This window comes from Oryza sativa, chromosome 3 (assembly GCF_034140825.1).
Source record: "Oryza sativa Japonica Group chromosome 3, ASM3414082v1".
NCBI lineage: Eukaryota > Viridiplantae > Streptophyta > Magnoliopsida > Poales > Poaceae > Oryza > Oryza sativa.
The window spans coordinates 10,640,305-10,665,767 of record NC_089037.1 but is presented as its reverse complement, the minus strand read 5'-3'; the positions used below and the strand labels follow the sequence as shown (position 1 = coordinate 10,665,767).

Genomic DNA, 25,463 nt, shown 5'->3' with positions numbered 1-25,463 from the left:
CTACTCAACAAGGGCAGAATAAATTTCTCTTTGTTACTTCTACATGTCAGTCTATCACACAGGAGCTCATAAAATTGTCTGGAACAGGAGTACCACAGTGACTACAGATAGTCAAGAACGTTTCATTTCTTCCAGGTTGGAAACCAGGACATGTTTTGGTCTTTACAACTTTGAATAAATGTACGTCTAATCAATGTTTCAAGGGGCAACAAGTATCAGTACTAAACTAAAAATGATTAATATCACGGTAACGATCAGGCCTGCCTTATTCTGTTGTCGGAATAACATATGAGCTGGGATCTGAAACAACAGCACTGGATACAAGGACAATGAAACAATCCAGGTTTCTGTGTGATCCTTTCGGCGAGGCAACTGCAGTCATTTTCCAGGGCGAGGGATTGAAAGATCGGAAACCCGGAATGACCTCTCAAGGAGCTGAGGAACAGTTAGTTTCAGCTCGAAGGTCAACTTCTGGAGAACATAGCAGAGGGTGATCACATCCTGCATTGCTCGATGAGCGCTCCCTGCCAATGGGATCTTGTAGTGCTCCCTCAGATTGTCTAAAGATACAGATTTCAGTTTTTCCCCTGCAAATAAAATAACAGGAAGGTTTTACTTTCAGTCACCTGCTTTGCTCCCATATTATGCCTTCTCTCTTGCAGTAAAAAAGAAAAAAAGAAAAAGAATCCAGTGATAAAAACTGAACTTTCTTTAGAGAAGACCTAATATTGCTAACTTAACTTTATTTTTGCCTCAGGATTCAACATAACAATTAAAATCACATGAATGCTTATGAAAAGTTGGAAGTTGAATAGCAAAACTAGTTTGTTTTGCTAGTTACACTGTAATATCAGGGTGAACTGTATATAGCTCTAATCTCTAGCAGTGCAAATTAGTCAGAAAAGTTAAGTTCATGCAAGTAAACAGAACACTTGACAAAAGAACGTACCATCAGAACCAATCAATTGCCTTGCAATTGGAAGTGTATCTACAAATAGCCAGTCACCAGGCATCTCTATTTTACTCCGTTGGAATTCATACATGAGAAATGGTACATCAAAGCTACGTCCATTATGAGCGACCCACAGAACTGGTTTATCAGCCATTTGACGACTCAAAACATACTGTAATAGAAGAGGGATAAACTCCCGAAATCTGCATAGCCAGAAAAAAGAACTTCTATAATTATTACAGAACATAAAAAGTCCAACGTAATCAAGTTTTGGCATCCTAGTGCTCAATGACTGAAGCTTATACTAAAGGGAGATGATTAAAAGAGGCACCTATCCCAGAAAAAGGAAATGGAATTTTGATATCAGTTCACATTTCTTCTAGCACCGAATTTTCGGAATATCTAGAAGAGGGAACCTTTTTTTCAGAAGACAGCATCACAATAAAAAAATGGCAGGTCAATGGTTGCAAGCAAGGAAAGATACAATATCTAGTTTGCAACTAGTCCACTGTTCTCTCGGATGCCCTTTTACAGTTTTACTTCCATACTTTCCTTATTGCATGAAAAGTACAGTTTGCATAAGAAGAAATAATTTAACAATATCAGCTGAGCATCTGTTGAAAATGTCATACCTTGGTATATCAGGTTTGCAGACCATGCTGCTGCTAATACCATGAACATATGCATTTTTTATCTCTCTCTCAGGATTTATGAGTGTCTGGATAGTGCTATTCTTTCCTCCCATAAGATCCCGAACAGCAAACTCAATGATTCTTTCATAGCGGCGTGAGAAGCCTGTAGTTTCAATATCAAAAACAAGGATAGTTGCAGGCCAATCGGTCTTCACTCCGGAAACCTTTTGTGGAATATTGTAGCATTGAAGTGATTTAAGATGCTCAAGATCTGACTGTTTGAGCACTTCAATCGATGACTCAACCGATTCACTATGCAAATGACGGCTGGTTTTGAATGACTGCTTACTTTCTTTTCTTGTACTTCTTGCTAGTATTGTCGTACTGATTGGTCGAGTTTTATTTCCTCTGTTCTGAAGTACAGTTCTATAGATTAATCCGCATTTAAGCAAACCGGTACTAGAACAGCTTCCTATTGAATTCCTTAGTTGATGGAAGTTCCCACAGAAAATATAATATAAAGACATTGCACAAACAGTGTAAATGGGGCATCAAAGGTATTCCTACACCTATTTATTTGTAGAAACTTGATATTACTGAATACAGAATGTCCCCTCACTGTTAATCCTGAAACAATAAACAAAGAATAACTTTAGTTGGAAAAATTAAACTAGTCGGAGAAGAGATGTACAAGAATACAACCAAACAGAAAAGAAAGCAGCCATCATATGCTGTGAGCCTGTGACACATCAACTCCACGAAAGCAACCAAAAAAGTGCGAAGATGGCAGAAGTGCAGAAAATGCCATACTCCAGTAAAAATTTTCCATGACACACATGGAAAGCCATAAGAGCATCAAAGTCAATTAGAAAATACAAAAAAATCCAGAAGATAATATTTTGATCTTTCTATTGTGGGTGACAGGCTTCAAGTCTGTAGGATACTTGTACATACTTGGTGGGTGCGTGTATAGTACACAATTTCATGTATGTGTGCGCTGGTTTACCCATATTTCCATTGTTTCATGTCACCTGCTGTGCAGACAAAATGATAATACCATGTATTATAGGGGTCATATATTGGCATAGTCACATAGACCACCCATGACTCCACAAGGGAATGTAGTTATATCCACTGGTTCTACTTGTACCTCCTGTCAGAACTGTTGATATGATGCTAAACAAATCAATTCTGTAGTTCTCCAAACAGTACTGACCAACAGTCTTTACAGGAGCAGCATCTGTCTCCAAAACAGGAATTACCAATAATCTTTACAGGAGCAGCATCCACCTTCAAAACGGTGAAATCGAACTCTATCCCTCATAATTATAACACGACAAAGTACCTTCGAGACTATCTTCATCCATTCATGACAATCACTGCAAGTCTGCAGATTCTTTGACACCATTATCTCTGTCCTTGGCATTGTCTTAAGGATACTATATGCCACCGCTAGCTTCTCACTGTGGACGGTAAGGTTTTCTTCTCTTTCCTCCTCAGAGACATCTTTGGACACTAGTTCAGTCAATGGAATATATCCTTCACTCTTGGCCTTGTTTGATAACCGATGCAACACTTTATAAATGCCATCAGTGTCAGGATGAGATCGGTCACCAGCTTTAAATTCATGGGTGCTCCTCCCTAACTCAACCCAACTCAAGCCCTTGCTCTTCCTAATTCCCTTTTTCTTCCTCTCTTTCCATACTTCCTCTGAATCTTCCCATCTATTCGCAGATGAGTAGATGTTTGAAAGAAGGGTATAGTCACCACTGCCCTGGAACGCTATCTCCTTGACGGTGATCTCACCTAGTTTAGTTTGCCGGTACCTGCAACAAGCACTGAGTAATGCCCTCCATATCACAGCATCAGGTTTCACATTCATTGTCTTTACCAAGTCATATGCTTCATCCAGTAGCCCAGCTCGTGACAAAGTATCCACCATTGCACCATAATGTTCAATCCTCGGAGTGATAGAATACTTTGTAGTCATTGCTTCAAAGTATTGACGAGCCTCTTCAACCATGCCGGAATGGCTGCATGCTGTCAAGAGTGCAACAAATGTAACCCCATCAGGAACAAGACCTTCACTTTCCATCTCACGGAAGAACATCACCGCATCAGATCCAAGACCATGTGCTGCCAGGCCACCAATCATTGTGTTCCATACAGAGACATGGTTTCTCTTAATTGTCATGAATATCCCAATTGCCACGTCAATTCTTCCACATTTTGCATACATATCAACAAGTGATGAACTTAAAATATGGTTCATTTCCAATCCCAGTTCAGCCATTAGTTGATGAACCCACATACCATAACAACGGGCACCAGCTTGAGCACAAGCTGATAGGACTGAGGAGAATGAGAAGCCATCAGGCACTAGACCTGAATTGACCAACTTGCTGAAAATATTCATTGCATCTTTCAGGCACGAGTTCCTTGCTGTACCTGCAATCATTGAATTCCATGAGACCAAATCCTTGACAGGCATCCTCTTGAAAATCTGATATGCCTTGTCTATCTGTCCACACTTCAAGAATCCCATGAGCATCAAATTTCCATAAAAGGGTTCGGCACTCCACTCCAGCATTAGCCAAAATAGTTTGCAAGCTTCCATCACGCGACCATGATCAATGTATAATTTGAAGAGATGAGTTACTATACGTTGATTAGATAGCAGGCCAAGTTTAACGAGATGGGAATGGATTTCCATGATAGCATAGATATTTGAACATTTTGCACAAGCCTTGAGAAGGAGCACATATGTTCTGTAATCAGGGCAGAAAGCAGTGAAACGAAGCATACTGTTGTAATCTGTCAGTGACTTTTCCGGAGATCCTTTCTCCAAAGAAGCTCGGAGGATGGCATTAGTGTATGGAAAGATGGCTCTAACTGGATATCTCCTCAAACAGTTTGTGTAGGACATTGTGCAAATAAGCTTCTCAAATGCGATCACTACAATGCAGACACAAAATAGGCAATTTCACCAGGCAGGTAAGTGTATAAACATTTTCTGCAACCTAATGTAATTCACAGAATACCATCAACGAGACAACGATAACCAGGCAACATGGATAAGATGAAATTCAAACATCATGCTGAAAATTCACCCTGCTTTGAGTAGTGAACATGCTTGGTTCACACAAGATGATTGCAAACCCATTCCAAATCACAACTCACAACACTTGATTACCAAACTTATTCACGGTTCACACATCAAGTAGCCAACCCCGGATCTAGATCATGACCAGCGTACATTGCTATGAAGGGGACATGCTGAAAGAAACACAGAAAAAAAAAACCCAGAATTTTTCAGGACCGCTAAAACTAGGAAAAGGGAAGATACACACAACAATCAAAATGCACGAAAAAAAAAAGGAGCACCACCAGAGCTAATTACAGATCAAACAAACAAGAAGGCCTCCAATGCCCCAACGCAGCACAGGTGCTCGACGGAATGCCTGAACAGAGACTAACCAAAGCAACACAAGCCAATGCCCACCGGCAGCGAAGGGATGACGCACCTGAGCACCCCGCAGGGCCGAGCAAGATCCACCGAGGCGGCGGCGACCACCGGGTTCCGGGATCACGGAAGAAAGAAGAAGGCAGGACGAAGCAAGAGATGGGAAAGCGACTGAAGCAAGGTATATGCCCAACCCACCCACGGAGATGCGCGGAGCGGAAGCGTGGGGTGTGCTCAGGAACGGACACCCATGGGCGCCGCAGGGGTGGGGGTGGTGGTTGGGGGCGGAGGAGGAGGAGGCGCCCGCTGTTGCCGGATCAACCGCACCGCCAACGTGGGCGCGTGGGGCGCGGGGGATGGGTGGGGGGGAGGGAGGAGAGGAGAGGAGAGAGTGGCGCTTCCGCCGCAAGTGGCAAAGCGAATACGGCGTGTGTGCGCTTCAGAAAATGGAGAGAGGTTTTTCTGGCTTCGAAATGGTTGGCTGGTTTTCGGTTTGCTTCAAGGCACGGCGCTCTGCACGTGGTCCGTGCCGTTTTGGTTCTCTCTCCAGATGTGGGCTTCTTGTTGGGCTGGGCTTTTGAGGTTGGGGGATTTGGGTGGGGAATAAGTTCACTTTGGGTACTTCTATTTGTCGTCCAGTCCGATTTACGGACCCTGGTCACAAAACGACGGGTCCCCAACTTACGAAACCGTTTAAATGAGGTCCCTCAGTAGTATTGTGTCCGGTTTTAGCTGAGGTGGCGCCTATGAGGCTCCTTTTGACTATGTCTTTGTCCAACGTATCATTGATGTAGTGCTTACGTGATAATTAGATAAAAAAAATAATAAAACCCGTGGGACCCATATGTCAGTTTCACACAAAAAATAAAAAAGGTGGGCCCTATGTGGACCCACACATCATCCTCAGAGCATCTCCAGCGTGAAAGTAAAATCGATTTAAGGCGGAGAAAAGCGAACCATACACATTGTGGCAGCCGACTCATGGTGTCAGAAAAAAAAATCGAACTCTAAGTTGAAGTCGAACTCTAGGGAGAAAAAATATTTGTTGTCCATACATACATAGAAATTAGACACACTGATTGATTGATGGATTCTTTTTATGGCCCCACAAATTGATTTCACACTGCAGCTATCGATTTCACTCTCCATTCGACTTCGATCAATACAATGGTCGAACCAAACACTGTGGTTGCTCTCACTACCATCTTCTCTCTATCTTCTATGTCTATCCTCTCTCTCCCTCTTCTCTCTCTCCAGCCGGCGGAGCGTGGTGGGCGGCAACCGGAGCAGGCGAAGTCACAGCGATGGCCGGAGGGACGCGGGGCACCACCGGCGAGAGGAGAGGAGCCGCCCGCGGCCCGTCGCTGCTCCGCCCTCAGCTCCGCCCACTGCTGAGATGGTTGTCCTCACCGGCGGCCACTCCATCGGCAAGGCCAAGTGCTTCTTCATCGAGGTCGACATGGCCCCATTGACATGACCTACTGATCCAACATCACCGCCTTCTGCAACGGCTAGGACGGCTACATGGGAGCCGTCCCACTTGATCCCATCACCCCCAACCTCGTCAATCCCAACTTCTTCGACCTCGTCATGGCCAAGAAGATGCCGCTCACCGTCGACCACCTCATGGGGATGGACCGAGGACGTCATCCGGATCAGCTCGCTAAACCTCGAGGAGATGATGGGCTCCTTTGAGCCGGCCAACGAAAGGCCCCTTCCATCGTCTCGAAGTCCAGGAAGGTGGCAGCAGGCGGCGCCATGGAGGAAAGAATGGCGGCCGGTGAGGCGAAGACGGTTGCTACGGACACTGAGAGGAAGCCAACCAGGACGGCGCCGACTGTGAGGAGGACAACGTCGGCTGAGGAGAAGACCCCTCCTAGCGTCTACAGGTCGGCAAGCTCTGCCCTTTTTCCTCGCCGGCCACTACTCGTCCTCCCACCCTTCCAGCCGCCGCCGCATGGATCCCGGAGGAGGAGGAGATGGGGAGGCCACCGCTGGGTCGCCGCATTGGGGAGGAGACAGCGAGATTGGGGAGGAGGACTGGAGGAGACGTGGGTCCCACCGTAAATAATTTATTTTTAATCGAACAATCACTTGCATGGGGGTCCTAGGTTTTTTTGCCATGTCAAACGCCACGTAGGCGTCACGTCAGCTAAAACCAGGGACTATACCGCGCGAGAGATCTTGTTTGCACGGTTTTTGTAAGTTGGGGGATGTGTTGTATCTGGTTTTGTGCTGCAGGGACGAAAATGAGACTGAGCGACAAATAGAGGGACCTAAAGTGAACTTATTCCTTTGGGTGGACGCCGAATTCATCTCGTTTCGTCTCTAATTCTTTCTCTGCGGCAATAATAAGGATTGGTGTTGCACAGAACAACCGCATAGTAGCGGCTGCCGGCTGGTACCCAACGGCTAAGTCGACGCGCCACCGCCTCTCGAGTCTTGACTAGGTTTCTGAGCTTCTACGCAATACTTTATGCATCCCATATTAAATTTGTTTTAGCTTCTTTCATTATCATAAAATAACTTTATTTGTTAAGTAATCATTGCATTGAAGTTGTGAAAGTAGGGAATAATTATATTGAGAATAGATAAAGTGATGAATGGTTGCATTGTGATTTGATAAAGTAGTGGTTTTCTAATCTTTTTTTATTGATATGTGTTTGATGGGTGAAAAATGAACATATTTTGGGACGGATATACTATTTGGAAAACTATAAATTGTAGAAAACTAAGAAATTGTAGGGAAAAAATAGAAAATAGAAAAGATAACAGGATGTTAGGAGCCATGCGTGATATTTTGGCATGACCTTTGCTATGCTTTGAAAATTAAAATAACATAAAAAACTACTCTACAAAATCCCATGGAAATGGGATAAGTAGATAACGATTCAGTCTTATTCGAGCCTTCGTTATCCTCCCCTCCTTCCCCTTTTTTCCCCTCTCCTCCTCTCCACAAAGAGCTTCCCTATGTAGACATGGCAATGGTGGAGCAAGCCCCCAAGAACGGATCTAGAGGCATGGGCCCTCTTCACTGCTTTGATCCAGTCCGAGCGCATGTCGGCAACAAGGATAGTGGACGGCACCAATCTCGTGGCCTCCTCCATCTCATGCTTTTGAGGCATGGCGACACCCATTGGAATCTAGCTCTCATGGTAACCAGGGGCAATCAGAAGAAGTGAAGCCATTAGGAAGGACGTTGATTGGCGTGGGCTTCTCAACCTCCTCCTTCTAGGCATGTTGTCGAGAGTGATGGAAGGGTGTGACCAATGAAGCTTCTAGATATGGTGTTTTCATTGGCAGCGACATGACGGTGAGCCATCATGCTTCTCGTTGGAGTTTGTGCAGGTACGTTACATGATATATCGTTCGTAGCGGTACAATAGGTATCATACATAGTACCCTAGGTACCAGGATGGCAGGATTAGTACTTGCGAGGTAGCAAGTACCAAGCATCAGCGTCTCCTCTCATATTCTCCTTTTTTCTCGACTTGACCCTTGTTCCTTACTACTGCTGTCGCGCTGGCTCAAGGCGCGAGGACGCAAGCACGAGGAGTAGGGGCAGGATGACGTTAGCCTCCATAAAAGTATCTCGTTCGAATGGTATCATGTGCTCGTCTTGAAATAAAGTAGGAATCACATTTTTCCCTCAAGCGGACTTTAATGGGCTTCATGAATAGTGTTCACTATTGGCCTAGCCCATCTGTCTATTTTTTCTAATTTTAGTCTCAGTTTCAGTTCGGCTGCAATACATGGAGTTAACTTAGTACATTTCATAGAACCTTATTATCAGATAGAACTACAAACTCGGTATTACTTATATGATTTTTTTTATTTTTTTATTTTTTTTTCAAATCTAAATTCGAACTAATTTACCAAATTTTACCGGCAGTTTCCGCTGCTGGTAAGATAAACCTTGGTGGAGAACTGGAGACTGCCGATTTGCAATTGTGGGACTCCTCGTTGTTGGAAAAGCTGAGGCATAGCAAAGATCGCATTGACTTGAGATTTGCTCTAGTTTGGTTCTCTTTGCGTCCACTTAGAAATCAAGAATCAAATACCGTTCTCGCTGAAGGAAAGATCAACGAGAAAAGCAGAAGCTAACAAACACTGTACTTTTCAAAACGACCATAATCAGCTACTTTCAGAAGTTTCCAGTGGAATATTGCCCCTAGCACGTTTACATCACCGTCACTTTGATTTGTGATCACTGGCCAGTGTGAACCCCATCACTTGACCTAATAAGTCAAAGTAAAAGCTAAAATTTAAATTTTCAAACTAAATTTTAAAATTGATTTTAAGATATTTTCAACGTATTTTTTTAATATTGGTTTTTAAATCGCTACGAACAAATATATTATTTTTTATTTTCTAATAAGCCAAAACGGCTTATTGGGAAATACTTTGTATGAGCACCCGATGAGACTCTAACTCGCGGCATAGGGGACTTTTTTTTTGGGGAGGATGTTCTGGGTTTTGACTCCATCAAGAAGTCTATGTTTACTCGTAGCATTAACGCCAGGACGTCTGAGTTCTTAAGGAGAAAGATCAGCTAGAACCAGAACATCCCGCATGTGTTAAAAGAAAGTCAACCAAATGATGCTCAGCTTGCACCAACGGTAGCGCAGGATTTGCAGCATCATGCTCCGCATGAATGAATCAATAAAAAAAATATTTATTCCTCAAATCACTTTTCAGCATGTTAGTGCCATCAGTCCTGGCTACATCTAGCAGTACATCACTTCGTCAAATTCGTACCGTCATGCCAGATCATTTTGGTTGCTGGACCTTCGATTTCCATATTGCTGAGCAATGCAGCTACATCATTTTGTCAATCCACCCAATTACATTGCCTCCTGTTTTCACAACTAGTAGATGACTAAAACATGAAACAGTGGTACCGTGTGGACAAGCTCTCACGTGAAGAATCATAGTAGGTTTTGAACACATCAGCTTTTGACAACATCAACAGCCTGTACAGTTAGAAAATGTCAGCAATCGGTAGTCCCCAGGGTTAACGCAGTCTATATCTAAAACACGGTGTTTGTTGCGTTCCACCACCTGGCACGAACAAACCACCCCAATCCTGCATGCATATAAGCATAAAACAAACACATGATCGTGCGTGCCAGTTATGTTATCTCAGGTTTGACATGGACATATAACACATTGATATTGCGTGCAGAGATGATAATACGCTACTCCTCCTCAGCTGCAACTCGGAACAAGTCTGGACTCTCTGGATGGAGGAGATGGTCAGAACCAAAAGGACGTTGCTGTTAACTGAAGTGTGCGATGTCATAAGATTACTAGAGAAAACAATATCTATCCTGTATACCAGTATCGTCCGTTTCTTTGATTCGGCCAATGCTCATAAAGAAGGGCATAAGATTGTCAGCTGCAAGTTGCTTTCAAGAAAGCGAAAGGCTTCTTGCTGTTTGAAACCTGAACGTTGCAAAAAAACTATAGGCTTGCAAAGTTGCCAAATGGTTTGAAATTACATTGGCACTGAAGCTGTGGTCCCCAGCTAACCCAACGGCCATTTCGAGCGTTATCCTCCAAACATGTTTTGAAGTTTGTATACAAGAAGCATACGAACATTCATTTAGTTCGTATTTAATACTGTAGAGATCTGATTAAGAAGCATCCAATGTTGCTCCCACTTGCAAGAGCAACAGTTTCAGAATTACTAGTACCATGTATCGTATGGTATGACAATAAACTGAAGAGAGCAGCTTAGCTTCAGAAAAGCAGACAGAAAATGAGCAGACATACGGTTTGATGGCAAAATGTATTTTGTATATAACATAACTAAACATAAGACATTCCTGGCAACTACACCAACTTAAATCAGAGATGTACAATATCACTCATCTTGATGTAAACATGTAGTAATAAATATCATCAGGATTCAGGAAAGTGATCCTGATGCTATGTTGCAAGTCTGCAACAATGTTTCCTCCCCCTATGTGTTCATCTCGCCGCACAATTGCTGCCAGATTCTGCTACATAGCAACCATTACGCATCTAGTAAACCGCCAGAAACAAAAAGGTTTCTTACAAATGGCGTCGATCCAACCACCTGAAAGAATGAAAGAATCGGAGCAACGGCCAGGATTATTGCTGAAGCAATACGAAGGCCGAAGCAGCCAGGACCAAAACCAGTGAGAGGACACTGCTGAGATGGGTCCTGAATCCACTATTGCTCATTGGAATCCTCTGAGGCATTGCACACTCGTCGCCGTTGAAGAAGACCTTTGAAGGGAAACCATCTCCAGCAACAACATTGATGCCAGGAGTCAGCTTCTTGGTGAATGAGAGCACTGACTGCTGCTTCCCAGGCACAAGGTAGTCTGATCCACTCATGTTGGTCTGCTTCACCAGGTAATTGAGCCCCTCAAGACCTTGCATGAAGATGGTGTTCTTGCCAACTGATGTGCTATTGAAAGAGTACGCCTTCTCAAAACCATCATAAGCCTTGTCCATGACAATAGCAGCAAACCAGTTTGCCAAGTCGACATTGTCCCAATTGAACAATGTCATCCGAGCGCTCCAGCCCTTGTTGTAGTCTGTAGATATGTGCCAATTGATGCTCACGCCACAGTAATCACCACAAGGCATTGGCTTAGGCACATTGTAGTGCTTCAACTCGGCCCATGCCAATGCCTTCTGTGTGCGATTGTCGAATGGCACAAGCAGCGCCTCGGGTGGCAGGAGCATGGATTGAGCAGTCGTGCTGCAAGTAGGACCCCGCTGGTTCGACGGACACCCACAGGCGCAGGTGTTGCAGGGGATCACTGAATCATTGTAGTATGCCGAGAAGGTTACACAGCACTTCGGCTTCGCCCCCTTACTCGTGGTAATGTTGCAAACCACCTGCCATGTCGCGATCGCCAGAGTCGTTGAATCAAGCCCGCTTGGATCAGGGAACTCTGTGGGACTGACGGGCACCGGCTGGCCACAGGTGTAGTCTGGGTTCAGTGATGATGCACCGGCGATCTTGAAATTGGCCGGTGGGAAGAGCTTTGTCCGGTTCAGGTCCGGTGGCATCTTGAACACCTGCAATTGGAAGGCTGATTTTGACTGCGTCTCATCCATGGACTTCGGCAGGATTGTGCCATTCCTGCAGCAATGGTCAATCTTCCCAATCTGAGTGTCATTGTACCTGGACAGAGGCAGGTCAAGGATCACCGGCTTCTTGTCGCAGTTGAGCACCTGGGAGAAATCAAGGCTCTGATAGTACTGCCCTGCCGCCCCATAGATGCAGCCGGTCGTGTCCTTCTCCGATGGGTACGCACCCTTCATCGAGTAGATGAACTCGCCGCGCCGCCACTCCCAGGAAAGCCGCCAGTTGTCGAGGCGGCCGAGCTTGGCGTTGTTGTCGAGCGTGACGAGCGCGAGGTAGCTCGAGGGGTAGGCCTGGAGCACGTCGTAGGTGATGACGAGGTCGCCGGTGCCGCGGGGGAGGAAGTTCTTGGTCGGGTCGGTGGCGTTGGCGTTGATGACGGTGGCGTTGGCCTCCGCCTCCGGGGTGAGGACGCAGCAGGTGGAGAGCACCCCGGAGGAAACATTGGTCTCCTGGGGGCACCTGTACGCCGGGTCGTCGAGCGACAGCGCCGTGGGGAGCGGCACGAACGGCCCTGGCCCGGCGAAGAGCGTGCCGACGATGCCGACCTTGGCCTGGATCTGCGAGATGTCCCCCGCGGTGGCGATCGGGGTGAGGAGGTCGGTCTGCGGGTAGCCGGAGAACGACGTCGCGTTGCCGGCGTCCTGGGTGGTGTTGTACGGCATCTCGCCGCCGCCGGTGAGCACGGCGCCATCGACGCCGACGAGGATCTCCCCGTACCCGAACGTCACGAGCATCGCCCACGACTTGAGCGGGCGCGTCCCGGAGTTGAGCACGGTGGCGTTGGCCCTGAACGAGTAGGGCTGCTTGTTCCTGTCCGCCACGTAGGGCCGGATCTTGGCGCGGCCCTCGAAGTTGTAGGTGAGCAGGATGCCGTTGCAGTCCGGCGTGGGCGCCGGTGCCGCCGCCGCCGCCGCGGGGGTCGGCGACGGCACCTGCCCCTGCGCCGCCGCCATCCCCGCGACCAGCACCAGAACCCCAAATACAACAACAATACACCCCGCCATGGCCGAATCAGGAGCTAGCGAATGCGGGAATTTGGGGGGAGGGATGCGAGGTAGAAGAAGAAGAAGAATCGATTGGAAAACCGCGTGCACACACACAGCTGGGGATTTGGGGGAAGGTGGTGGTGGCCTGGTGGGTTTGAACTGGGGGAGCGGCGCCGCGTGCGTCAGCAGCTTGCTGGCTGCTTCCTTCGTCTCCGTGTTTTCCCCTTGCTAATAAAAACTCAAAAAGAAAAAAAAAACTGTGTGGTTTTTGAACAAAAGGGCGTGGAAAGCGACGCCGGCCGAGAGAGACGAGGAGCGTGGAGCCGATGAGGCGATGATTAACTGGGCGACTTCTCACTGACGAGTGGGCCCGTGGAGCGGAGACTGCTCAAACGGTAGGGTTTTTCTTCTTCGGGCCGCGTGGCGAGACACGGGGTGAGCCGTCCGATGCTAGCTAGGGCAGGAACGGACGGTCAGATATCAGGCTGGCGTTTGATCTTGGGATGGATGGGTGGGCCCACGCATGTGCCGATGAGACGTTTTGTTTGGCAAGGTCGGGTGACCCCACCGCCCACACATGTGAGGTTCGTGCAGGGTGCTCTCCTGCTAGCTAGCACAACTGCGCAAGGTCGGTTGATGACTCGGTGAATCAAGCAGAGCAGAGGGTTCATGAGGATTTCGGCATTTCGCGATGGTTCCGGTGTGAAGGAAAAATGGAAAATTGATGTGGGGTCGAAAACGAAGCAAAATGCGTAGCTAATCAAGCAGTTTTTGCTAACAAATCGATGAGGATTATTGCGCATGAGTTGTTAGTTGTTACTCGTCCAGGCTTCCATCTATTGCGGTGAATAAAAAAGCTAAAGAGTAATTGACTAACATAAATAAGCAACACGGAGAACAAGTCCATAGTAGGAGTATTATCTATGCACGCCTGCTAATAACGACGTGTTCGCACGGGGGTCGGTGGCTCGACGTTGATCGAGTTGACGTGAGATTTTCTCCTCGTACCGGAGCCAAGCAGGAACGTCGCGTGCGGCGTGCACGTACGAAGTCGAACCGGTCTGCCTGTGACCCAGCCAGATGTGAGGACCTGTCGCGGTTTGTACCCGTACGTCTCGATGATGCCTCAGCTCAGCGAGCAGCCGAGCACTCGGCGGAGCCAGCTGATGAGCTGAATCCCGGCCCGAACAGGTGCCGCGATCCCTTCACTTTTGTACCGTCAATAGTTTATTGGTTCATTCCGCTAGTTTGCCGCGACATGTGGACGTGGTCTCACGTTCATCGCCGTGATTGCCGTTGATTCCGTCTCTGTGTGCAACATGCAGAGGGTGCTTGTCTCCGTGGTCGTCGCAACCTAGGTAGGACAAGTGTATCAGGCCAAATTAGGTCGGTCCCAACCCATAGCGTCCATAAACAGTGTCTATGATGCCATGTTAATAAGACATCACAATAGAAACTACACTCTATAACCCATGGTTTATTAAAGTAGGCTACTAATAAATACATCATCTCTCTTCTCTACCAATCATATTTATTCTTCATCTATTATGAAAACACTATTCTCTCCCAGTCTAGTGCACAGGTTCTCGTGTTGAAGTTGTGCCTTGCATGAGACCCAGTTTCTTCCTCTCTTCACTCTCTCTCTTAATTAATATAGTGCAACATAAGCTAAAAGTTCTACATGACAATGTAGTTAATACTGTAGACACCATCCTAGGTGGAGGGTTGGGACTGCCCTTAGCCCCGAAATGAGCAAGGAAAGCAAAGGTTCCGTCTCCCTCTTCCTTATCTTTTACTCTTTGATTAAATCGTCTCCCTCAATCATAAAATTACCATAACGTCTCATTAATTTTTGAAAATTGGTACAAATTATCTCTTTTGATGGTTTTTGAAAGCGGATTATGCTAACTTGATAGGTTAATCACGGTTGACATACTTGAATCAGTAGGTGAGTCCCACATGTTAATGATTTACACCTCATCCCATCTTCTTTGTCACCCCTCTCTCTCTCCTCACTTCCCTCTTCCCTTGCCGACATGGGTAGTCTCGCTGGGCGTCACGCTAAACACGAGCTCGTGAGCCTTTGTTTGCTCTTCTTTCTTGTCAATTTGTCTCAAATCCTTTTGTTTTCTGGTCTTTCGAGATGAGAACTTAAAAATACTCCATAGATGCAACCCATCTAGTCAGCTCGCCAATGACCTGTCATGGTCACTAACCATGAGCTCAATGGAGTGCTCTCGCTGTGGTGTTGGTCGTCTGCATCATGTGACATCCTAGGCTAATTGGGATGTGGCATATATGGCCCATGACTGTTGTGTGCAATTGATTAGTATCTACTTACTAATTGAGCAAGAGTGGAACCAACTTATAAAGGCTTATTTCTTCAACCATATTACTCCTGAATTAACTCTTTTATAGGAAGCGATGACGAAAGCGTAAGTGGGGTGGTATGTGTAAGTGGGACTTGTCTGTCAGATGGATTGGGCTACGTGGTTGTTGAGGACAGGGTTGTTACAAATGATATTATAGCCGACCCTAGCGGTTGTGCATATGGGTTAATGTGCGAGCATATGAGTATATGATGCATGGCGCATGTGACCTCTGTGCGAGACATATGGCGCCGACGCTGGACGCACGAACATCCGCTGAGAGGGGGCACGTTCCTGGACATTTGTATATATACCTGTGTGGCTATGTAGGTAAGTTGAACCATCAGAAATGTAGGCTCCTTTGCAAGAGATGTACTTGACATACCGGCCTAATTGGGATGTGACATGTGTGGTCCATGAATCCTCTATGCACTTGATTAGTAGCACCTTGCTAGTAGAGCGAGTTGAATCCAATTCAAATATGGGTGGTGCCTGATCAATAAAATACTTAGGTTTAGGGCACTGGTACAACTCGACAAATTCAAACCCCGCATAAGTTGGGACAAGAGAATAACAAGGCTCAAATTAGTATCACCTTGCTAATTGAGCAATAGTGAATCAACTTATCCCTCCAACCATATTATTCCCAAATTAACCTTTTACACGAAGTGATCATGAAGTGCAAATGGGTTGATATGCGTAAGTGGTCCCGCGCTGTCGGAAGGGTCGGGTTGTGGTTCTAGAGGGCGGGTTATTATGCATCAGGTGGTGATTGGCGGCTCAAGGGTGGCATCAACATCATGGTTGTCAAGCAACTCTGCTAGGCGCCTATTCCATAACGGGAGTTTCGCAACAAGGTAGTCGCGATCACCACTCTCCATCACAAGAACCTCACATCGCTTCGTGCCTATTTCTACAGCGGGCAATAGTGCTATGCACACCGCGCCCCTAGGCTCAACGTTGTAAGTTGTGGACGGCCATCGGCGACACGTAGCATGGCAAGATTTGTGCGGACAGCCTCGGGGGAAAGATGACGGGGCGGCACGCGTGGTAGCGAGGACCATCATCATCACAAGCGCTACGTGTCCCCACTATCACCGTCCGCTTCTGCCCACCAACCACTCACTCTTCTGTGGTGATTGCGACACCAGGGCGACGTGTCAAGACTAAGAGAGGAGTTGTGAGGCTAATAAGTGGGTCCCTCCATTTTTTTACCCTTTCTCACATATATGTGGGGAGACTTTCTATTTTCAATTCCTTTAGTGCCTAGGCTGCCACAACAGTATACTTGGACCAAGTCAGCATAAACTACTTTACAAACCATTAAAGGAGTCAATCTGTATTGGTTTTTTATGTCGGGAGAGGTATTATACCCGGTTTTACGGATGAGGGATGTGATTTGATCAAGTATAAGATTTCCAGGATGGAAAATTAGACTTATTCCGGAAAGATATGCGGATAGGAAATATACGTGGGCCAAAAGTTATGTTCAGAAAGGGCCAGCTTTTTACAAGGCCCAGTTCGTAGCAGGCCCAGTCATCTCCACGTATGCATCTTATATGGGCTGTTCAACCAATTTGGGCTACTCATCCATAAGTCGTATACTTCCATAAGCCTAGACCTTGCCGCCACTGCCAACGGCTGAAACTCATGGGCCTCGGCGATATTCCTGTTCCTCGAGATGGATATGTTCTTGTACGATTTTGCAAGGACACAAAAGGCTCAATTCACGAGAATATTTAACTATTTGGCACTTTTAGCCTGCGTTAGTTCCCGCCGTTCTCAACTCCCCTCCTCGTTTTCCGCGCGCACACTTTTCAAACTGCTAAACGGTGTGTTTTTTTTAAAAAAAAATTATATACAAAAGTTGCTTAAAAATCATATTAATCCTTTTTTCTAAAAAAAGCTACAACTTAATTAATCTCGCGCTAAACGTTGCTTCGTTTTGTGTGCCGGGGAGTGAGCAAGTTTAAGAGCAAGTATAATAGTAGGCTATAAACCGGCTAAATGCTGAGTTGAGGAGAAAAGAGAGGAGAGAGAGAAGAAGCGGGCTGTAAACTTACAGCCGGCTTGGACATAAGAACCAAGAAACACTATGAGAGAGACAAGTGGATCATGTATTAATTGTAAAGAGCTAACTATTATATGGGTAGGCCAAGAGAGGACTACAAAGAACCTTATAGACAATAGGTCGGCTGTATTATTAGCCTTGCTCTTAGATAGTATAGCTAACTACTGGCTCCAAATCAACTATAGCTAATCTAATAGCTCATTCATAAAATAGTTAACTATAAAAATATACTACACCATTAATACTCGGTCCCACCTCTCATACACACGTAACATTTCGGAGTCCGTGTTGCAGCTGGCTACAAATCTGTAGCCCCCTTTCTTCTCTCTCTTCTCTTTTCTTCTCGATATGTGGTTATAGTTGAATTATAGTCTGCTATTGTATCTGCTCTAAGTGTGGTACTTAACTATACTTGCAACATGCATGTCATAAACACATTATTTTCAAATAGTTAAACGCTAAATCTAAGAGTGGTAAATAGTTAAATATTCTCGGTTCACGTGTGCTTGGTTCATTGTGAGTTCTGTTCTACAAGAAAATTTATTTACATGTAGAAACTTTTGATGTAGCAACATTTGAATCAAACTCGAAGTTGGACGTACAAACTTTTGGTTTGTAAACTTCTAGTGCATAATTTTCGATCAGTGAAAAGGTAGAACACGGTGAAAAACAACAAGCACGAACGTTCAGGAATTAGCCCTTTCTGTCTACGTCCTTTTGTTGTGTACATGTTCCATTCCGTTTTTCCTGGACCTTCACGTTGCTGACACTGGGACGCTTGCTGGCTGGCTGGCTGCTACTCTCAAACTATGCAATCTGAACAAACTGCACATGGACCTGTTGCTTGTTGGGTTACTATATTTATGGTCGTACTGATGCCTAGTACTGCTCCAACCGAAGAAGTTGACCAGTCAACCATCCCTCGTCATCCATCCTATATACCCCAGCTCCTACAGAAAAATGGTGAAGCTGATCGTACAAAAAGAAAGCTCACTGCCAGAACCAATGTTTGCCTTTCTATTCTCAATATTTGACGCTTGTTTTTCCTACAACTCAAAATCCACTCAAATTTTGCTGTTTCAAGCAATGCACATTATTATTTCGGTTAGCGAGCCCGGTCCAACAAGCAACTGAACCTACCGAATGAATGCTTGATGCTAACACCTTCATCGCAAAATATAATAACTTTTGATTATAAATCTGGATATAAAGTTATCTAAATTCATAGTTAAAAATACTTATATTTTTGAGATGGAGGGAGTACGTTTGTCGTGGCAGCTAAAATAATTTAGCTAAAATAATTTGCCGCTGCACTGCAGACGCGCGCGGTTCGTCGCCGGCCGCACCCGTACAGGCAGGCGTACGCCTCGCCGCCCGGCATTTGTCCTCCCGCGCCTTGGATCCGCGCATCCCCCTGTCGGTGATCGCGCACGCGGGGCTGCTCGCTGTTGCAACAGCAGCAGCAGCCAGCAAGGGCCCCCTTCTCAACCGCGCGCACGACGCACGCGAGGGGACACAAATCGTCTCGCACTCGCAGCCTCCGTCCCCTGACGACGCGCCACGGTGCCACACGGGTTTCACTTCCGTCTCGCCGGCAGTGTCGGTTGCCTGATTAATTGCCTCGGCGTGGGCTGGACACTAATAGGTGCGCTACGCGCTGCACGTTGCCAGTATCAACACAAGATCTGGCCTGCATGCAGCAGCTCGCCTCCTCGCCTCTGTTCCGCGCTCTTCATCAGTCGGGATGGCGCTGTCACGCTGTCGGTTGATCGGTCACCGATCACGCAGTTTTATTAAGGTTTGTTCCCAGCTAGTATACTTTTTCCTACTATATATATGCACAGGAGTAGCTAGTGGCTGACTCCTGACTAGCTGTACAACGTACATGTTGGTAATGATGGGTTAGCGTACGCAAAATGTTGGCTTCTGCATGGCTCGTGAGTGCCTCCAAGCATTCACCACCGGCCGGCCCTGCCGGCTTCATGTGACGCTCAACAACAATTTAGCGAGGGGCGCGGTGAGCCGTGACACGAACGTCGCAGCTGTGTCGTCGAGACTGCATTGCGTGACAAAAAGGCTTAAACACTTCGCTTGGTTGCTACAAAACGAAGTAGGTGGCCGGGCCTGGCCCGTCGGCGTCGGCGTCGACAACCTGCCTGTGATTGCTCGGTAATATTAACTTGATCGCTTGCACAGATGTGCCATGACATCGCGCGTCACCTTTTTATTTTTCTCTATTTTTCTAGTAAGTGAGAGAGCGATCAGCTGTACGAATCTTGCTCAGGAAAACCCCTGCTATGGCCAGCAATGTTATCACGAGTATGAAATGGTGAAAGGAACGCCTCAACTTAAACCATACGCCCTAATTAGTACTCCTATTTCTTTAAGACTGCCTTGGTCGGCTCACTCGGTCTTCAATATAATGGTCGGCTCCCCTCATTGGCCAAAGATGGCCAGCCAAAATTGCCTTGCTAATCATGGGCCCCACGCATGGGCCCACCCATTTCTCACTCCGTCCGCCTCTCCTCAAGCGTGCCGCCCTTCTGCGCGCCGCCAACACCGTTCCTCCGCCGCGCCGTCATTGCCACCGGCCTCTGCCGCAAGCGCCGCTCCCGTCGGCCGACCACCTCCCTCGTCGTTGCCATCGGCCTCCGCGCAAGCGCCGTTCCCGCCAGCCGACCACCTCCCTCGCTGCTACCTTCCCATCGCTGCATGCGCCGCACCCGCCGGCCGACCGCCTCCCTCGTCGCTGCCTTCCCATCGCCACACAGCCGCTCCCGCCGGCCGACCGTCTCCCTCGCCGCCGCCTTCCCATCTCCGCCGCATAGGCTCCACAGCGCCTTCGCTGGCCGACCGCCCCCCTCGCCGCCTTCCCTTCTCCACCACGCGCGGCTCCACAACGCCTCCGACGCGTGCGCCGCTCCCGCCGGCAGACCGCCTCCCTCGCTGCCGCCTTCCCTTCTCCGCCACGCGGGCTCCACAGCACCTCCGCCACCGCACGGGTTCAGCCGGCGGAGATGAGAGGAGAAGAAGAAGAAGAAGAAGAACAAGAAGAAGAAGAGAGAGAGAGAGAGAGAGGGGGGTGGAGAAGAAGGGTGAAAAAACTGACACGTGGGACCCACAGTTACAGTGGAGAACTGTAATAGAGAGGCTGTTGGAGTGAAAGGCAGATTTGACTATCCAAATTTTTGTCAAGGTGGCTAAATGCATATTTGGAGAGTGAGATTTGGAGATGTTGTTGGAGATGCTATAAGAGTTTGTAATTTTGCTGAAACTTTTCTCACATTTCGCAAAAATGAACTTCTCGATCCACATAGAAACAACATTTCGCTAGAATTTCGAATGGACTACGGCCATTTCAAATAGAGAAATTTTACAGTTCTTGAGAAAATATCTAAAGGTATTAATATTTTACACTAGAAATTCGGATACATTAAGATAAGATACTTAGTACTTAGAGATAACAAGATTTTACACTAGAAATTTTGGTACATATGATACTTAGTAGCTAGAGGTACCAAATTTTACACTAGAAAATGTGGTACTTCTCGGTACATTATCAAGGACGGTAAATCTACCCTTTCGAAAAATGAGAAATATGTTTTTTTAAATCCTATAAACAGTTTGATATCAAGTGGAATTAAATCAGTTCAATAAAAAAAATGATACTACCAACCACCCCCAAAAAATGATACTACCTTCATCAAAAAGTAGTTGTTTATGTAAAATTCCTTATACTTTGGAACTGGTAATATTTGGTTTAATATTTTTCTACATTTCTCTACGCATTCCCATAATTTTCCACCTTTCCCCATCCCTTTTCCTAATTTTGTACTATATTTTTGCCACATATTTTAAAGTTCTCCTCATTTCTCCTGCATTTTCTAATTTTTTTTCTCACATTTTTTGGGCGATATGTCTGTTTGTAGGAAAACATAATTGAATTTAATTTGGGCTATTGATCCCCTCGTTTATCGCCTCATGTTTATTTTTTTCTAACTAATACTTCCAAATTTCTAGGATTTTAATCGAATTTCATACCTGATTACTTGATTCACAGTCGCTGAAAATTTATATTCACATTTTGTTTCTTTTCAACTTACATTGAAATTCTTAATTTTTGCTCAAATATTTCACAAGACTCGTCAACTTGCTAGGGCTCACATTTCAATCGCCAAACGAGATTGTAAACCCTGGTGGATACACACACGTCGTCCTGTTTAGCGATCAACAGTTCTGGGTCCATTTACAACTCGCAGCCGATGATCTCATCATCGACGGTCGCGATAGATGCAGATGGTGATATAGCCGTACACAAAAGAAATGGACAGCGAGAGGAAATGGGTCCCCTTCAACTGCAATCCAGCAATCTCAGCATCAACACAGAGATGATAGAGTCGATACATGGACCCTACTACTGTTCTCTTGCAGCTGCCAGGCGTATGAGTTCGATCCCCATGGACTAATTAAGCCGTTATCAGGTGAGTAGGTGGCCTTTGATCCATTTGTTCTTCCAGAAATATCTGTCAAATCTTGCAACACGCAATTCTCATCCTCTCTGATCCTGTATAGTTTGTCACATACCAACCATTTTCGGCTAGGATATACACGACCATACTGCAGGGTCGTATGTGTGTCATGGTCCCCTGCAGTTAGTCCAAAGCGGCCAAAGGGTCCCCCTTGGCTCGAGAGAATGCTTTAGTGTATAGTATTGACATTTGAGACACGTAGGAATTAAGCCAATATCCACTTGCATTTGGGGAAGGATTGGGATTTACGAAGGGGATTAGGGGAGTGTGAGGCAATCAAAGCGATTAGGATAAGAGACGTTGCATTGCATTGCATATTTGCATGTGCAAGCGGCAGCGCAGTGGAAGATGGCGGAGACCGCGGCGGCAAAGCGATACAGCCTTGGATAAGCTGGCTTCACAGCCTGGAACCCTGGAGGACTCCTGCTGCCACTGCAAGTGACTTGGAGTAGGAGCCCCCCTTCCCGAGGCAGAGTACGTAGGGACGACCACGTATAAGAGCAAGATAATAGTGGGCTATAAGCAAGCTATATGCTTATGTGGAAGAGAGAGATAAACAAAAGTAGGGTGTATTGGCTCTCATGTAAGAGCTCACTATACACAAGCTACAAGAAATATGCATTAAATTCATACTGAGAGAAAGAGAGAGGATGAAGAAAATAAAAATGATCTTATAGCCAACCTACTATACATGTTAGCTTTAACATTGACTAATAATAAGCAGTGAGCTATACTATTAAACTTGCTCTAAGAGCAAGGTCAATATTACAGCTCACTACTAGCTCTAAATCATCTATAGCCAATGTAATAGCCAATTCATACAATAGTTGCTTACTATACTATTAATATCTGGTCCCACCTGTCATATACACATTACGTTTGGAGTCTGTGCTGCAGCTGGCTACAAATCTGTAGCCCGCTGCTCTTCTCTCTCTTTATTTATCTCTTTAAAATATATTTATAGATGGCTTATAACCTGCTATTACCTGCTCTGACAAGCTCACCAATATTTCAGGCTCATTTGTATCACATAATGTCATAAATTTCATAGAACACAGGCTAATATCTATAGTATAATAAACGATTTAAGATTTTTTTTCTTTTCGGTTTGTACTCGCTAACAAAATTCCAGTGATGGTTGGTAGGGAGACCTAGATAAGAGTTCTGGCTTTGTCATGTTTAGTTCTGTGGAGAGCAGGTACACCAAAATGTTCCAGCCTTATCCGCATACGTGCAATGCAGATCATGTAGCAGGGGCCTAACCTAACTTGTCCTGGATGTATCTACGTCCTTCTTATCAGCGGTCCATGGCATAAACGGGACATGAATGGCGGTATGCTAATGCGTGGGGGCGGATTGATGATACCTTTGATATGAACAAGAGATTTTCTCTCCATTAGATTGCAATCACAGATTTGGGTGAATTACAAATGGCGACCATTGCTAAGGACGAGGGTGATGATAAGCCTTGGATGGAATCATTGGAGCATGGAAGGTGCCTGTTGCATCTATGATGGCAATATATTCGACCTTTTTTGGAGCAAAAGAATGGATGGCTGATGGACGGCAAGGACAAGCAAAGCATGCGGATTACGTTGCAATATTGCACAGGGAATACGCTGGAATTTACCCAAACATATTGCTGCATGCCTCGTCACCCGACCTATAGGCAGCATGATTGCACGTTTTACAATAGTTGGGAATGTCCTTGCCATTGTTCACCGTACACCTCCAGGCATAATTCAGCAGCGACATTCGATCCAAAGCGACCAAGCAGCCCAGGATGGAAAATCTTTAACAGCCACAGATCGATAAACAGGAATGTACCCCCCAGCCACGGAACATGGCTACCGCGCGCGAACCCTGAAACAGCATCGACCGTTCTTTCCTGGCAGATCCACCCAACGCAACAGCATGTGTTCCTATCCCCACATTTTGGAATCCCTCTCTTGTGGGCAACCAACCTAGCCCGGCTAATGAAGAAGGGTCAACTATCCAAACTCCAAAGGTCATACTTCCCCCGTGGTCCAGGTCCTTCCGTCCATACGTTGATGCAACTGCACATCATGCTAAATGATGGTAAAATCTAGGCAAAAAACCGAACACCCCTCACCGAGCCGGCCGCGCCGCCGCGGCCTCCTCGACGACAGAAACAAACGGCACGGCGGCCGCGCGCGCGCGCACCTACCTACCACTACCAGCACGCGCGTCACGACGCATCACGTTGGAGTATTACGCTTCGGCGGCAGCGGCAACAAAAACTACTAGATCGTGAACCTCCTTTTCACTCGCGGTCGCGGAGGCGACCGGGCACGGCGACGCGGACATGCCAACCGACGGGGAACGAGGCGGGAGAGAAGACCGCGCGTCCCATGATGTGAGCTGCCGCCGCGTGACATGCCAATGCCAATGGCATCAGGCGGCGAGGAGAGACTACTAGCGAGAGGACCACGGCGCGCAGTTCGCTCTCAATCAAGGGCGGCCGCCCCCTCCATGGCCGTCTCCATCCGTTCCGTCGTCCATCGTGGGCGAGCAATAGCGTATCACAATACGGCACTCCACAGTCCACAGGGGTCAGGAGAAAGACAGCACCGGTATTCTGTACTGCGCAGTAGTACATTTTTAGGGTTTCCGCGGAAAGGACACAACATTTTGTTGAGGGCCTTTTTCTACCGAGAGGAGAAAGAGACACAGTTTCGCCGGAGGTACGGCATAAAGGTGGTGTGGCTTTTTCGGTGATGATACTACAATACAGCAACTGGCATTGTTAACCTAAAGTGTACAAAAGACAGAAACAAAGAAAGAAATACGGCTCCCCTCTTCTCTAACAATATTACTACCAACAGAAATCAGCATCGTCTGCAATTAAGAATGAGCTTGATTGAAGAGCATGAATGGAACGACAAGGACATTAGGCGCGACGGACTCTCTAGTACGAAAACACACACACACACAACTAGTCAATCAGGTGCTGATTAGCTTTAGCTTTACGAATAAAATCGAGTAGTAATCAGCAGCAGAAGCACGTACCTGTCAGAACCCCCACCAAAGGAAAGAAAAAAACATTTATACGGCACAACACCTCGATCGCAAGGCACGCAACGGAGTAGATTCATCACAGCGAATCCGATTTACGAACAGACTCCAATTCCAACTCCAAGCACAGCAAGAATCCAAGCAGGCGATTAAGCCACGGGTAAAGTCAGAAAAGAACCCCGTCGGTTAGACCATCACTTTCGCGCGAGCCACACCCGCGCCCGGCCCGGCTCGCCCGCGGCCTGGCACGGGCGGAGACCGACGCGTGTGGCGGGCGCGCCGAGCTGGGACGTGCC

At 46.5% G+C, this 25,463-nt stretch overlaps 4 protein-coding genes across 6 annotated transcripts; 1 reads left to right on the top strand and 3 right to left on the bottom strand.

Annotated features, from left to right (window-relative positions):
• Positions 1-90: 90 nt before the first annotated feature.
• Positions 91-5,201, bottom strand: LOC4332575 (exonuclease DPD1, chloroplastic/mitochondrial). 2 transcript variants are annotated; one of them, XM_015777671.3, is made up of 4 exons: positions 5,109-5,201; positions 1,585-2,211; positions 950-1,155; positions 91-587 (listed from the first exon to the last, which is right to left on the bottom strand). In XM_015777671.3, exons 2-4 carry the CDS (start codon positions 2,109-2,111, stop codon positions 379-381), a joined length of 942 nt encoding a protein of 313 aa, XP_015633157.1. In that variant the 5' UTR covers positions 2,112-2,211; positions 5,109-5,201; the 3' UTR covers positions 91-378. The 2 variants fall into 2 exon arrangements, with proteins under 2 accessions (XP_015633157.1, XP_015633158.1); XM_015777672.3 differs by lacking the exon at positions 5,109-5,201 and adding an exon at positions 2,539-2,771.
• On the bottom strand, positions 2,756-5,517 carry LOC136351110 (pentatricopeptide repeat-containing protein At5g50990). 2 transcript variants are annotated; one of them, XM_066308770.1, is made up of 2 exons: positions 5,109-5,517; positions 2,756-4,860 (listed from the first exon to the last, which is right to left on the bottom strand). In XM_066308770.1, exon 2 carries the CDS (start codon positions 4,508-4,510, stop codon positions 2,843-2,845), a length of 1,668 nt encoding a protein of 555 aa, XP_066164867.1. In that variant the 5' UTR covers positions 4,511-4,860; positions 5,109-5,517; the 3' UTR covers positions 2,756-2,842. The 2 variants fall into 2 exon arrangements, with proteins under 2 accessions (XP_066164867.1, XP_066164866.1); XM_066308769.1 differs by having other exon boundaries at positions 2,756-4,539; positions 5,109-5,201.
• A 5,307-nt stretch (positions 5,518-10,824) lies between these two features.
• On the bottom strand, positions 10,825-13,205 carry LOC4332574 (COBRA-like protein 7). Its single transcript, XM_015772481.3, has one exon. It carries the CDS (start codon positions 13,178-13,180, stop codon positions 11,165-11,167), a length of 2,016 nt encoding a protein of 671 aa, XP_015627967.1. The 5' UTR covers positions 13,181-13,205; the 3' UTR covers positions 10,825-11,164.
• A 6,887-nt stretch (positions 13,206-20,092) lies between these two features.
• Positions 20,093-20,623, top strand: LOC9271674 (formin-like protein 3). Its single transcript, XM_015774522.3, has one exon. The coding sequence runs from the start codon at positions 20,093-20,095 to the stop codon at positions 20,621-20,623; it is 531 nt and encodes a 176-aa protein (XP_015630008.1).
• The last annotated feature ends 4,840 nt before the right edge of the window (positions 20,624-25,463 follow it).

Excerpts from the sequence above, each read along its gene's own strand:
- LOC4332575 (XM_015777671.3), bottom strand. The coding sequence starts at position 2,111 with ATGTCTTTATATTATATTTTCTGTGGGAACTTCCATCAACTAAGGAAT. Across the intron at positions 1,156-1,584 it reads TGCAAACCTGATATACCAAG|ATTTCGGGAGTTTATCCCTC; the intron begins GTATGACATTTT and ends CTGGCTATGCAG. Across the intron at positions 588-949 it reads GCAATTGATTGGTTCTGATG|GGGAAAAACTGAAATCTGTA; the intron begins GTACGTTCTTTT and ends TTTTATTTGCAG.
- LOC4332574 (XM_015772481.3), bottom strand. The coding sequence starts at position 13,180 with ATGGCGGGGTGTATTGTTGTTGTATTTGGGGTTCTGGTGCTGGTCGCG.
- LOC9271674 (XM_015774522.3), top strand. The coding sequence starts at position 20,093 with ATGGGCCCACCCATTTCTCACTCCGTCCGCCTCTCCTCAAGCGTGCCG.
- LOC136351110 (XM_066308770.1), bottom strand. The coding sequence starts at position 4,510 with ATGTCCTACACAAACTGTTTGAGGAGATATCCAGTTAGAGCCATCTTT.